General features: G+C 40.9%; 2 protein-coding genes across 2 annotated transcripts; both read right to left on the bottom strand.

Moving 5' to 3' along the window:
- Positions 1 to 323: 323 nt before the first annotated feature.
- On the bottom strand, positions 324 to 947 carry LOC121054995. Its single transcript, XM_040526310.1, has one exon. The coding sequence runs from the start codon at positions 945 to 947 to the stop codon at positions 324 to 326; it is 624 nt and encodes a 207-aa protein (XP_040382244.1).
- An 8124-nt stretch (positions 948 to 9071) lies between these two features.
- LOC102705548 (anthocyanidin 3-O-glucosyltransferase 2-like) lies at positions 9072 to 10856 on the bottom strand. The gene has a single exon (XM_040526052.1). It carries the CDS (start codon positions 10802 to 10804, stop codon positions 9335 to 9337), a length of 1470 nt encoding a protein of 489 aa, XP_040381986.1. The 5' UTR covers positions 10805 to 10856; the 3' UTR covers positions 9072 to 9334.
- Between the last annotated feature and the right edge of the window lie 5178 nt (positions 10857 to 16034).

Raw genomic sequence — 16034 nt, 5'->3', positions numbered from 1 at the left:
AAATGCAGTTTTACAACTACCGCGTACCGAAAAGATTCAAATAATTCAAGTGCAGGCAAGATACCTTCTTATGATATGAATTCACATTCCCAATCATACATATTCGTATATACATCATCACATAGATTAAGCATTCTTGACACAAGAATAATCCTGTACTAACTCAACCAAGAATCGAGGAAAACACAGCTAAAAACACTAAGAATTGCAGTGCCTTGAATCATTACAGACTTTACAGTGCCTTCCACGACCCAAAAAATCGTTGTGAAAATGCCTCCTGTTCTCTTTCTCTCCTCCTCCGTCAGCAGTGGCGCGCAGAGATTTCATTTGCCGGCGACGGTCGCCGGTCTCGCGCCGCCCTTGTCCGCCGACTTGGAGCATCGTGGCGCGGCGGCTTTGGTAGTTGTGGTGGAAGCGATGGACGGCGCGGCCGGCGGGATCACCATAACTTTGTCCGTGGCAACACGCACGGGGCGGAAGGGATCGTCGAGCGGGAACTTCGCCTTGTAGACGACGTCGAGGAAGCCGTCCTCCTCGTCGGAGACGACGACCGCGTCGAGGCTGAGCACGAGGTGGACCCCCGAGCTGACCTCCCCGACACGAGTGCGCACGCTCACCTGCGTGCCCTTCTTGATCATCGGCAGCTCGGCGGCGGCGGCGGGGCGTCTCGAAGGGACGGGAGCCGGCAGGGCCAAGATGACGCAGCGCTCGTCGGCGGATGATGGCAGGACGACGCGCGCCCGGGGATCCGCCGCGGCGCCGGCGCTGCATGGCGCGGGCGGGGTCGTCGTCGGCGGTGACGTGGACGAACGGGGGCGTGGAGCGCTGGCCTTGGGCGACTTCTCCGCGACACGTCCCGTCGGCGCGAGCTCCGGCCTCCTCCTCCTGGTCTCCATCTCGCGGCGGAGACTTCTGATGCCGGCGGATTGCACCATCATGCAAGGCATTGGCGCGCTGGAAACTGCGGATCAGTAGCTAGCGAGGAATGCTAAGATGCTCGGTGGTGGTGACGAGGATTTATAGCGCCGCGTTACTACGGCGACACGTACTCCGACTTGGAATCCGACTACGGATCGAACGTCTGATCGGGCTACGGATCGACTCCGAGTCCAAGTCGGGCTCGCGCACAGCCTCATGCCCGACTACGGATCGAACGTCTGATCGGACCAAGAAAAATCGGACGCTTACCCATATTGTTGGATTGGCAGTCTATCGCTCTCGTATCTTCGCTTACGCTTTAGTTTATAAGCTAAAATTTCAATTTTTAGTCTTAAATTTAAAGTTAATTATAGATTTTTTTATCAAAGTTTATTTTATTACTTGCTTTTATATCGCTAAAAATACATACATAAAGTTTTCATTTATAATTTTTTATTTGTAAAACTTTTTTTATAGAACACATAAACAATCACCCCCTATGCGTCTACGGGCCACTTTGTTAATATTGCAACATATGCTTGGAACCGTGCTGCATGCCAAGAGTTATATTCGATAATTAATTCTTTATAGCAAAATCTCACGTGTCTTTATTTCGGATCCCAGTCGATTTGTGTTTCTTTACATGTTAAAAAAATGTTTGATTGCTCACTAAAAATGTTTCGACTGATAAAATGATGAAACACAATTAAATTATACTATGAAATATCATTTTTTGTACAATATAAAACGTTGAATTTTATCTATTGAAGCAATATGTACTATCCATCAAACAAAAGACAAAAAAAACATAATAAAAAGTCACCACAATATTTCGATTTAACGTAAATAGACATTGAAAATATATTGATGAAACATAAAAAATCACAATAGTTCTATTTCAGATCTGATTATTATGCCTCACTATTAGCCATGAAACAACACTTAAAAATACACATTCGAACATTCTATTGGAGCTAGTTTTTCTCTTCATAGAGAATACATAAGCTCTTAAGAATGCTCTTGGGCGGGAGCAATGAAATAAGGAATCACAAGTGATTCAAGTCAGTAAACAGGAAGAAACTAGACGACCGGCACACATTCAGCCAAGCTTCTGCCCAAAATATTGCTGGCAAAACCTGCATTGCGAACTTTGATGAGCGCTGGACGAGCATGCCCGTGCTGGACGCTCCAGCGGCCAGACGTTCAGCTGTGTGCCGAGTCCTCTAGGCTGATAAATTTGCTGTTCTGATCATCACGTAAAAACACCTACTTCTGTTCTAATAACACGACCCAAGTGTTATTAGGTCGTTCTTGGGCCGTCGGTGCAGCCCGTGGTCTGCCACGACACCGCCCAATGTGTTGACGGATTTCAGCACGTCCCCAGTCATGCCTGGGCCGTAACGGGCCTGGCGGCCCATCTGTCCATCCATAGCTCCGGAGCGGTGAGGATCGTAGGAGTTATGGTTTCGCGTGAGGTTAGAAATTGGCCTTCAATCCACCGGATCTAGCTGGTGACCGGTGAGGAAAGAGGCCAGGAAAGCAGTGCATCACTGCACCTCTGCACTACTTAAAAAAAAATCAATTCTCCGGTTTAAGTGCCCAACGTTTAACCATTCGTCTTATTTAAAAAATTTTCAGAAAATTAGAAAAAAATTAGTCACACGTAAAGTATTATTCATGATTTATCATCTAAAAAAATAAAAATAACAATCACAAAAAAAATTTGATTAAGACGAAGAGTCAAAAATTATAGCTACAAGGTGTAAAATTGGTTTATTTTGGGACGGAAGAGTATGTCCTTGAGATCAAGGCTAATAATATAGCCAACAAGCTGGCTATAAGATTTTTTGTAGTCTTCTTATAGCCCACTCATATAATGGTTAGCTCTTTATCTTTAATGCAGGACCCACATGTCTGCCTCACATGCTGTCTTGGTTCTTGTGTTTGAGCTGGCTATAAGCTTATAGCCCAGCTTTTCTTCTCCCTTCTCTCTTGTAGCCCAGCTTCTCTTCTCCCTTCTCTCTTCCACGTTAACATTTAGCTGGCTTATAACTTGCTATTATACTTTGCTATGACGAGCATCTCTGCACCATGCCTATAGATTCCATCGGTCCCATGCTCCTGGCCTGGTTATTCCCATCGTGCCGGGCTGCCGGCCACCATCCGCTACTACTTGAGAGGGCTAGGCTCCTAGGTAGCCAGTAATCTGACCTTTAGCCCTTAATCATACACAAGGATTTTTAGGCTCAGTTTAGTTCGCCAAAAATTTTTCTGGTGATAACGGTAGGATTTTTGGACATGAATTAAAAAACGAATTTTATAGCTCGTCTAAAAATCACGAGATGAATCTTTTAAGCCTAATTAATCCATCGTTAGCATATCTAGATTACTGTAGTACTTATAATCATGAATTAATTAGACCTAGAAAATAATTTATAAAACTTTAATATAAATTTTCTTTACGATCTAAAATCGAAAGCTAAAAAGTAAGCTATGATAACTCTAAATAACTCTAAATTTAAAATTAAAGTTATTTATAAGCATAAACAAATAAACAAATTGAGGCCCTAAATATATCCTTTTGGGCTCCAGCCCCACCTCGGGCGACAAACCCATTCCAGTTAGTAGTTTGCCCGGTGTCAGCTCACCCTGTCACCGATGACCGTCACCAATGGTACAAACCATTCCCATATTTTCCTACATCCTCATTCAAAATTCGAATTTACTTATAAATTAATTTTTCTTTAAAAATATATCAATCACCTCATAACTGGCGTTCCAACGGCATAAACCAAATAACTTGCGTAGCAAGGCAATGAGGCATGCTATATTCTACCATTATCACCGATATATGAATCTCACTCCTCTACGAGTGCAAATGTCAGTGACTATAAAACCTGGGCACCCTCTAAATACAAGATGTTTGCCTGGCTGCGGCTCCAAAACAAGATCTACTGGCCAGACAATGGGACAACAACTACTTCTGCTAACTATGCTATGGGACCCTTGAGATGGCCCAACATCTCTTCAAAGATTGTCCCTTGGTGAGGTGCATCTGGGAAGTAGTCAAACACATTTGGCCTTGTTTAGTTCCTAAATTTTTTTCCAAAAACATCATATCAAATTTTTGTACATCTAAATAAAGTATTAAATATAGATGAACCAAAAAACTATTTGCACAGTTATGGAAAAAATCTTGGGACAAATCTTTTGAGCCTAATTAGTCCATGATTAGCCATAAGTGCTACAGTAACTAACATGTGCTAATGATGGATTAATTAGGCTCAAAAGATTCGTCTCGCGGTTTCTAGGCTAGCCGTGAAATTCGTTTTTTCGTTCATGTCCGAAAATCCCTTCCGACATCGGGTCAAATATTCGATGTAATGTTTTTATAAAAAATTTTGGCAACTAAACACCACCAAACATAGGCAGGATATCACCTCGCAGGCCACAACACCTCACAGAAACCAGCAGAATGGTGGCGCAAAGGATCCAAACAGAAAGATGCTGAAAGCAAGAAAGGAGCACTGTCACTAATTATGTTAGTGGCATGGATGATCTGGAGTGAGGAACGGAAGAATCTTCAGAGATAAGGAGCTGACCCAAGACCAATTAATGGTCATGATCATCGAATGAAGTAAACACATGGAAAATCTGTGGAGCCAAAGGACGCAGGAGAATATCAGCATCAAAGTTTGTAGCCGCTCAGGCGGCCGGTGTAACCTCATTTCTCCTCTCCCCAGTTCTTCTCTCTTCTGCTACGTCCTTCGGGATGCTTTGTAATTAACTTCACTCCTTGAGAGCAAGTTCAATATTATAGCCAGCCGCTGGCTACAAATAATATATAGCTAACCTAATAGTCAATACATATAATACTTATATACTACACAATTAATATCTGACCTCACCTGTCATACACATATGTGTCTTAGAATCTATGCTGCAGCTAGGTATAAATATATAGCCTGCTGCTCTTTTCTCTTCTCTTTTATCACCTTAAAATATTCTTATAGCTAGCTTATAGTCTACTATTGTACTTGCTCTAATATAAACGTCAGCATTCTGCCGGTCATCTTAAAAAGGGTTAATTAGATCCATGCCATTATAAATTTGCAAATTTTGAAATATATCATTACTATTTAACTAATTGTAAGGATACCATTATAATTTTAAAAATATTTAAAATATGTCACTCCATACCCTTTTGGTGTATCATTTTTTAAAAAAAATTAGGCCATACTGCCCCTCTGTTGTATATTGTGCTCTTGGCATGTGTAAAGGGTAATTTGGTCCAAAAAGGTATTTCTGAAATAGTTCTAAAATTATAATGACATCTTTACAATTAGTCGAATAGTAATGGCATATTTCAAAACTTACAAATTTATAATGACATGAATCTAATTAACCAAAAAAAAGTATTAGTGACTATTATAACACTGGGGTATGATTCTGATAATAGTACCGAACGTTTTGGCTCTTCACATGGGGCCAATATTCGATCAGCTAGCCAACTATTCGATCAGCTAGCCAACTAGGCTTACAATTATTGTGTGTAGGCTATTGCCGCTCGGGCATTGTTCGATCGATCCTGGATTCCTGGGGGAATAGAGACGTTTCGTAGCATGCAGGAAACTGCTACTACGACTACACATACGGTTTACATACCTCTTACTTACGTTTTGACCATTCGTCTTATTCAAGAATTTAGTATAAATATAAAAAATGATAAGTAGTCACAAGTAAAATAAATAATATTTTCATAAATTTTTAAATAAAACGAATGATTAAACATTACAAGCAAAAAGTCAAATATTTTTAAAATGGAGGGAGTATTTTTTTCTAAGGGTCCTTGCAGAATCATGAACTGTGCGACAGTACAACACGGTGAAGGCCTGGAGGGAAACAGGAGCACCTAGCCAGTGGCTTGGGAGGATGCGTCGTACGCACGGAGAACACTTCATCATAATAATAATACTCTTGAGGTTTTTTTTAACGTCGTTGACTTTTTAATTTATATTTAACTCTTTATCTTATTTAAATTTTTTGTCTAAATATATAAAATTATAGATCATACTTAAAATTACTTTAGTAATAAAAACCAAATCATAATAAAATAGTCAATAATTATATATATATTTTTTATACAACGAAGGGTCAAACGTAGATCAAAATATCAACGACGTCAAACAAAAAAAGAAATCGGAGGTGTATCTAGCAGTGCTCATGCACATGATATGCCTCCAAGGAAAATGTATAATTGGTTTTTAAGATGCTAAGTTGATGAACGTGCGTGCTTTACTACGGATAAAAATACCTTTTAATATTTTCTAAAATAAATATTGTGTTATATATCTTTTTCGATATAGGGCATATTCATCTCATGATTTATATGGCTATTTATCTGATCTGATTGTTTACAAATAATGAGAATTTGAGGGTGTAATTTGTAAAATTTAGGATGGTAATGGATAGAAATCCAGTGTTTATATATCCACAAGTTGGTATACGTATAGTTAATAAATACATGAATACTTAGATTATAGGTCTCATAACGAAGAAAACAAAAGAATAAAAACTAGAAGATAAATGGATTGTTTTGTTAACTACCATATTTTTGTCAAACTTTGCCACAATTTATTGTTTTCTTTGTTGATACAATTATGTGCCACCTTTTCTTACTCTTGAGCCCACGTGGCATAGATTTGTTTATTTATTTTATTTTTGCCAAACGTTGTCTAATGTGCAGTCATTATTTTTTTAGCCACGCACTAAGGAATGTTTGACAAGTAAATTTGGCAATATTTGTGTCGACCAAATAAGCCCTTAAGCATTCAAATTAATATTTCCTCACTTTCTAGGCTTATCGTTTCGCTTCTACTTATACTTATAATCTAAATTTTAAATTTTTAGCTTTAAATTTAAAGTTAATTGTGGGGTTTCATCGTAGCTTACTTGTCAGCTTCGGGTCATGCTAAGAATATGTATGTAAAAATTTTATTTATAAAATATTTTTCGTTGCAATATGTCATTTGGTTTTTCGTTAAGAAAGACAAACGATGATCATAACAATATAAGAGCATTATGCAGATCTATATAATAATTAATCTATATATATATATAAGTAATGTACATAGATAAATAGATAAGACACATATTAAGTTAAAAAGTCTTACAACAGAAGGGGGTGTTAAATTGCTTTACTACTCCACTGAGTTGTACAAAGTTGATCTTGGTAAGCAACCCAAAACTCCAACTCACCATGTCTAAGAAAAGACCAATTCGTTGGTTTTGGATTGGAATATCTGGGCTTAAATCTCAACATAAACTATGTCCAAATTTAAATCAAAAGAAGTTTATTTTCTTCGGAGACCGATTCCTCCGTGGTCCTCCCTCTACCATTTATATGATGACATCTACCACCCTCTAGAAACATTATCAAGGCCACGATCAACGGATTTGGCATTGAGGTGAAAGGTTTCTTGTGTGGGGAAAAAAAACTATATTTTTAGCTTACCTGGTAGTCTTATCTTTTTTGCTTTTACTTATAGATTAGATCGAAATATAATTTTTAACTTTAAATTTAAATTTATAGTTGATTTTATGATTTTTTATTGTAGTTTATTTTTCAGTCTTAACTTTTAGATCGCTGAGAACACATATATAAAAGTTTTATTCACAAATTATTTTTTGTTTACAAATATATATTTTTTTCGTGAAGATTTTATTTTCGAAATTATGGCACTTAAATTTGGTAAAGTAGGAAGCATTAAACTGTATCCATTGGCCAGGTCTAACCCCAAACATGCACGCTGGAGATTTTAAAAGGGGTGGTTGTTTGGAAAAAAAACAAACAGACATATTTGAAAATAGAAAATAATTTATGAATAAAACTTCTATATATATTCTTAGTGATTTAGAAGCCAAAACTAAAAAATAAACTACAATGAAAAAACTTAAAATTTAAATTTTAGCTTATAAGCCTAACTAGAAGTGAAAAGACATATGGTGTCATTGTCCACCCCTTGCATGATATTAAACCGTATCCATTGGTGGAAGAAATCGAAGTTGATGTCTCAAATTTTCAGTCACGGGATATTTATCGATTCAGTTAAAAAGATATCAACAATTAGAAGTGACTCCGCAGTTGTATGACTTATTCCATACATACATAATTTTATTTATGAAGCAAATCATAGAAAATATAAATTTACGGTTGGCAAATTTGCTATACATAAAACTCAAAGGTTGTCTAATTTAATGGTGAGTATCAATGTTTCATAAAAACGCGTCACGGTTGAAAAACACCCAGAAAAAAGTAATTTGTTTTGAGAATATCACAACCATTACTCTATCACGTTTGATTGAAGAGACAAACCATGTTGAAATATCAATTTTGCCCCTCAAGCCAATACATGTTACTTGGCTTGGTCAAAGTCCTCTAGTCTCACTAGACCACCTCTCACTCAACCCCCTTTAAAAGCCAACTACAATATAAAAAAATTTCAACATTTTAAAATACACGTTATGAATAATTTTCCAATTACACGTCAAGCAAAAATATCAAATTACACATTACGCTCTTATGTATTGAAAATTCCAATGTTTGCATAACATATAATTTAAAATTTAGGCAAATTTGCATAATATGCAGTTAATTTTTTGAAAATTCTGAATAATTTATAGTTTGCAATTTTTTTCGTAGTGTACTTAGGATTTCCGAGTGGATCGAGAAAGAGGTGGTCTGCTACCCACAGTGCCTCAGATCAACCTGAGTAGCATCTCTTTGGTATAAGGGGCAAAATCATCATTTTAACATGCTTCTCTCTTCAATTAGATGGGGATATAGTAAAATAATAGTTACAGTGTCCTTCAGAAATTACTACCACCTCCGTCTTATAATAATCTTATTTTTCGTTTTTACGTGTCCAACGTTTGACCATTATCTTATTTGAAATTATTTTTGCGAATAATATTGTTATTGTTACTAGATGATAAAATATGAATAGTACTTTATACGTGACTAATTTTTTTTAAGTTTTTGTACAAAATTTTCAAATAGTGGTTAAACGTTGGACACGAAAAAACGAAAAATAAAGTTATTATGGGACGGAGGTAGTACCAGATATTTGATATATCCTTTAGATGTGACATCTTTTTACAATAGCTATCAGCAAATTACACAAACATTTTTATATATATCTTATAATAAATTTTATCTTTACATTTCTACATGCCATGAAAAATAGAGAAGAGGGGACGGGGAAGAAAAGGGGAGAGGAAGAAGAGAAGGGCAGAAAGAAAAAGAAGGTAACGACTAATCAGCCCCTCACCACTGCACTCAAAATAAGCACATTGCAACAATCACACGTACTACAGTACGTCCAACTATAGGTTGAATTTTACCGGAAATTGTTTTTTAGAAATTTTCATAACCACGTGGATAGGCCATCTCCTTCGTGAGCTTCTGCATCGCCATGTACGATGACCCGTCTTCCTCCACGGCGTTCCGGCACGCGGCCTTCGCCTCCGTGGCCTTCTCCCTCGCCTTCCTCCCCTCCTCCGACCCCTCGTCCATCAGGCACCGCACCGCCCGCTCCAGCTCAGCCGCCTCGACGAAGTTGTCGCGCTTCCTGTCCACTTCCATGGCCACCGCGACGCCCATAGCGGCCACGAGCTCGAACGCGTTCAGGTGCTGCTCCGCGTACAGCGGCCATGGCACCAGCGGCACGCCGTCCCACAGGCTCTCCAGCGTCGAGTTCCACCCGCAGTGCGTCACGAATCCGCCGACGGCGCGGTGGGCGAGGATCTCCTTCTGCGGCGCCCACTTGGACCACACGAGGCCCCTCCCCTTGGTCCTCTCCAAGAACCCCTCCGGGAGAAGCTCCTCCACGTTGGCGTCCGTCGGGTACGCCGAGCCGGCCGGCGGCCGGCCGCGCAGCACCCACAGGAAGCGGTGCCCGCTGCGCTCGAGGCCGTCGGCTATCTCGAGCACCTGTGGCGGCGCGAAGCTGCCCATGCTCCCGAAGCAGAGCAGCACGACGGAGACTCGCGGCTGCGCGTCGAGCCACTGCACGCACTCGTGCGGCTTCTCGGGCGGCGGCTTCAACGACAGCACGGGACCGACCGTGTAGATGGGCGGAACGCGGCGTCCCGGCACGCACCGGCCGTCGGCGATGGCCTCGAGGACGCCCGGCTCGAGCTCGGCCACCGTGTTGACTATGATCCCCGCGGCCTCCAGGAAGCGGTCACCGTGGTACACGAGCCACGTGTAATTGTGATCCTTCTTCATCACAGGCGCCGGCAACAGAGCAGCCGGCACCGGCGGCAGCCCGGGTAAGTCGACGGCGCCTTCCATCTCCTCGAAATCCACGGCCACCTCCCGGTCCAGCGCCGGCAACCGCAGCATAAACGCGAGCATGGAGGCGGCGGACGTGAAGTACACGTACCCGGGCAGGCCGAGCTCGCGGGTGACGTCGAGGAACGTGGTGCAGAACAAGTCCAACACGACGGCGGCGACGCGGGACTCCAGGCCGGCGATCGCCTCCCTGGCGTGCGACGCGTGCTGCTGCATGAACCGGGAGATGAAGTCCTCGCCGCCGCGGAACTCCGGGAGCTTCTCGGCGGGGAGGCAGTGGAACCGGACGTCGTAGCCGGAGGAGGCCGCCTTCTCCGCCTCCGTCCGGATGGCGTCGTCGAAGTCGGGCGCGCGTTGGGCCGCCGGCAGCTGCGCGAGGAGCACGGTGAGCGACATGGCGCGGTCGTTGCCGCCGCTGCGGAGGAGCATCCGCTTGCCGACCTCCAGCATGGGCGTGAGGTGGCCGGAGACGCAGAACGGGATGAGCACCACCGTCGTCGGCGGGGTCGCCGTAGCTGGACCTGGAGCCATAGCTTGATTAGCTCACAGATCACAGCACGCGCGCGCGGGAAGCAAGGTGTGTCTGTGAGTGGGCTGGTCGTGGCGAGCGTGCACATGTATATATCACGATCGAGGGGATGGCTAACACGAATGCAGCACAGCCTCTCATGAGCCACGTACTATCATGTTCCATTTTTTGTTGTAAAGTTTGATTATTTATCTTTTTTAAAAATTTAGTATAAATATAAAAATGATCAGTCGTGCTTAAAGTTCTTTTGATAATAAAATAAGTCACAAGCAAAATAAATTATATTCCTATAATTTTTTAAATAAGACAAATAATCAAACATTTTAAGCAGAAAAGTAAACATCTAATATTATGAAACGGGGGAGTAACATCATATTGCAGTGGTGCTGACTATCCATAAGTCCGAGTAAGGCTGCGTTCGGCCAAGGGGGCTTAGTTAACTTATGCGTGGTACGGAAAACGTACTAATAACATATAAATTATTAAGAAAATATAAAATAGATTAATATGATTTTTTAAAACAACTTTCCTATAGAAAATTTTTATAAAAAATATACTGTTAAACAGTTTGATAAACCTGTGTACGGAAAACGAGGCGGATAAGCCAAGAAAGCGGCCTAAATCTACGGTGGGAACCACTGATAAAGCATGGAAACGTTTTTTGCTTTTTTAGGAAAAAAACAACGAAATGCTCACACAAACAAACAGATGCAACTATTACTACTAGATGTCTTACTCCGATATAAACGAGACAATACAAAAGCAAGTGGAGACCACGGTAATGGTGACGGCAGGGGCGGCCACAACGACGTTATTTATGAAATTTATTTTTCAATTTTATCACCTTATTCAAGTAAGCAATCGGGGGGTTTTAATAAGCAGTGAAAACATCGGTTTCAAACCTCAGACAAAGATAAATTTTGTACACAGAACTGTGTAAACGGTAGCAACAAGATGCGCCTCTGTACTCTATAGGCTATCACCTTCGTCGTTTAGAATCTGTTTAGGTTTATAACCTAAATTTAAATTTTTAATGTTAAATTTATAGTTGATTTTAGGTTTTTTATCAGAGTTATTTTTCATCTTTTACTTTTAGATCGCTAACAATCTATATATAAAATTTTATTCACAAAGCACTTTTCGCTTACAAATTCGTCGCTTGGCTTATTTTTCTTAAAAGGCAAAAAAAAAATTAAACCTACAGCACTTGAAGTACATGGTACTGACTGCTCGTGGTGTGCCAAACGACTTTAGCTGAGCCAATGCTTTCAAAGTGACAGCATTATCCTACAGCACCTGAAGTACATGGTACTGGCTGCTCGTGACGTGCCAAACGACTTTAGCTGAGCCAATGCTTTCAAAATGACAGCATTATCTTTTATGCTTGTAAGCTAAAATTTAAATTTCAATCTTCAATTTAAAGTTGACTTTAAAGTTTATTCATTGTAGTTAATTTTTTTAGTCTTGACTTTTAGATCGTTAAGAACATGAAAATAAAAGTTTTATTTACTAATATTTTTCATCTATAATATTGGTAACACCAAAATTTGGTAAATTTTCTTATTGGATTCGGATAAGGGATCGTGCAATCACCAATAGAAATTTTATTCGGAAGAGTTTGAATTCAACAGGTAATCATGAAGACCAATGCATGGCGGCATAAATTTATCTATTAATTAGAGTTAGTTAGGATTTTTGTTTTATCTCTAAGAGAGTTAGAGTCCGATCGAGACTTGTTTGTTTCCTTTTATCTATTAGAAATCGTGTCGTACTCAGTAGAAATTAGAGATAGAGTCCACATAAGAGTTGTTATTTCTTTTAAGAGTCGTATGTCGTGTCCAACACGGAGTAGCATCTACCCGACGGTATAAATATGTATGCCCGGGTTATTGTAAATCATCTACATCCTAATATAGATCAACTACTTACGATGCATTGTCACTCACTTCATCAAGGTTTTAACACCGACGGAACTTGGCACCTTCTACGTTCCGTCGGCCAAGGTAATCATATCGGCTAGATTAGAACTGTCTCGGTTCGGACCGATCTTCTAATTTAGTTGTGTGATTGCTAGTTATCGTATCAGTTTCAGCATAAATCACTTTTGTGTCTTGAGGTGATCTAGTCGACCACTTTGGGCGATCTACGTTGGTTTGATATTTGCTATTTGATATTCAATCTAATACTATCTCAATTCGGTCCGATCTAGTAGATTGCGTTTATAAGATGATTTAAATCAAATCATTGTATTTTGCTCATTGTTTTATCGGAGTACCAGCCGATAAGTTATCAGTCATCGGCTCATTGGCTTGATTGTAATCTAGATCTATTTAGTATCTATCCTAACATTGCTAGGTTTAATCTTGAACTGTCTCGGTTGGGTCCGAGCTTCTATGATTATTCTTAGCAATTTGGGCTAGATATTTTATAGGTCTTGGTTGTTTGTCCGCCGTCTATAGCCGATGATTTTTGCCGATCTACATGCTTATCATATTTACATCAATAGTAGCCGATTGCTTTACTGCGTTATTTCTATACCAATCGGCTTGATTTAGTTAGATCGGTGGTTATTTATGTTGCATCGGCTTATGAGAATTACATGCAAATTGTTTTTAGCCGATCGCAACACATGATTCATTGTTTATTCCAAGTAATTCGTTGGCTCATTTATTAGCCTTATCGATCTTCATGTTTCCTATAATCATATCGCGCTCGACTGCATACTGTCTTGGTTAGATTTAAGCTCTGTATGTCTAGTTCGACCTGGTTATAGGGGCTTGTCCGATCGACTAAGATTAATAAGTAACTTGGCGGGTTATGTTGGTCTAATATTTATTTTAACTATATTTCTATCAAGTTTCTAGCCGATCTATGCTTTTTACAACCAATCGTTTATCCTATCGGCTAACCGTTGTAGCATCAACATCCGATCGGCTGTATTTTTAGTTACCAATCGGCTCGATAGCCGATCGGCTTGTTTTACTGTTCATCTTGTCAGTTGCAGAATCAAACTGACTGGCATGCTCGCGCATTCTAACAATTTGGGTCATGCACTGTAGTTGTCTAAGATTGACTTCAACAGCGTTGAATTGTCGGACATTCCTATTAGTTGCACTTATTTATATATTTAGGCCATCATCTCTGAACTCCATTTACAATTTTTCGATGCTCGTATCACCGTGTAGATAGCCTATAGGTCACGATTATACTATTTTATGATTAATCATTTATGGTTTAATTGTTTATTGAATTTATATTCAAACCAAAGAATATACTATGGTGGTTTTAAAATAAATAGAAGGTGTTGTTTATTTTCTTTTAAATTGATAATGCGGGACTTAGTGTCAGGGTGGCTTGACTTCACATTATCCTCAGGACTGATTCCTCTGGGAAATTCATCCAAACATAAAACAGTGCGGTCCCACGGGTAGTATGGGATGCCCCTAGTTAAGTAAGTAGCTAAAACATGGGTGTCTAGCATGTTGACAGTTGAGGCACACCGGGATAGGGAGAGTAAGACATTTTCTTGAAATGGGAGTTTGGCCTAGGCCATTGGATACAGTCGGCGCTATACGGCTCCTCAATCACCGCACATAGCTACCTCATGAACTAGTTCTAACTCTAGCATGGGTTGTTGGTCATCCATGTTGTCGCTCGTCATGCACCTGAGCACGGCTTGCCGGCTTCCATCGCCATCCTTCATGTATCTGAGATGGAGAGGCACACACTCAATGCCAAGCAGGCCTTGTTGGTTGCTGCCTTCCGCACACCTAGGCAAGATAGCACAATGTTGAGTGGGGCTAACCGACCTTAGATGCCACCATCCTTCATGCACACAGGAAAGGGAGTTATCCTCTGCTCCACAGCCCATATATAGATGCCAGGAAAGAAGAGCCACATCCACACACAACCGCCTCTCCCCTCTATCGTCGATGCCGCTTGAGATCTAGGAGAGTTAGGAAGCTCCATCAAGCCCAATCCTAGCCTCGATATCCGCCTCTTTGCACCCTTGCCATGCTGAACTATGAATGATCTTCCTTGGAGTAACTTTGTCACTGGTTGCCTCCTCTTTGCGCCCTCTTCACTTGACACTCCTCTTGCTAGAAAGATAACAATTGCAGAGACCGAGGAGCCCTGTGCTAACATTGCCTGCTGTTGAGTTATGATCTAAATTCATACTCGTATAAAGGCCACTTCGATGGAGCGAAGCGGAGGCCCGTCGGCGAAGGCTTGGCCACTCGGGGATGCTTGGGGGTGCATGAGCGGAGCCCCTGTGGGTTGGATTCTAGGATTTCACCTTATATATACTTCTCGTAAGCCGACGTAAACGTTGTAACTTAATCCAATATAATGAAGATATTTTGTGGTTGGCATTTATGGTTTTTTCTCTCTCCCTTTAAGAGTTTTTTCACATTAAATCTCATGTTTTTAATGATTGATCTACCAGCAGGAGCAATGGTGGAGCTAGGAAGCCACCTTCGAGAAACAAGCAATGGCTGCAACCAATGGTCACTATGATGATGGTTCACTAGCTACTAGCTACTAGCTACCAGTAGCAGCCTTCACTCAAGCTATCGAGAGCCAACACCAAGAGAAACAGGAGGTAGACAAGATGAGAGAGATGGATGAATGTGGAGAGAAAAGGAAGCGAGAGCAGATGGAAGAGAGGAGAGTGATGACACGTAGGCTTTGATGTAATTTTTTAATATACTAATTGATACTGGACCTATATAATCAAGTTTTATTTTTTATTTTTAAATGTAGTGACACATAAAAACCACGTGGCATGGAGATAAACAAGTTATGCAGGTGCCACGTTAACTGATACTGGTCTTAAAACTGAATTACGATCCGATTTATACCTATAGTAAAAATTCGTGGATGCTGAATATCTGATTTTACGACTGAGGGATATAAATACGACGCATCGACATAAAATGGACTTTTTTTTTTCCTTTGGAAATTCAGGTTAAGGGTTAGAGACGTGGTGCGCACGTGTGTTTGCGCCGACAGCGCAGCGAGGGCACTCGGCAAGCACGCGAGGGCCACACCACCGACGGTAGGTGCGGCACCGCGGTAGCGGGCAACACCACCGACGGACGAAAGGGCGATTCTGCGACGGGTAAATTAATAAAGCACAAGGAGTACGTTGGGGACGAAGACGACTGGACGCGAGCCCTGTACCTAAATTGCGTAATAATAACTCTTTTACTAGCAATTTAAATGACACTT

Source organism: Oryza brachyantha, chromosome 7 (genome assembly GCF_000231095.2).
Source record: "Oryza brachyantha chromosome 7, ObraRS2, whole genome shotgun sequence".
In the NCBI taxonomy this organism is placed as follows: Eukaryota; Viridiplantae; Streptophyta; class Magnoliopsida; order Poales; family Poaceae; genus Oryza; species Oryza brachyantha.
This window is presented reverse-complemented; position numbering and strand designations above follow the sequence as displayed.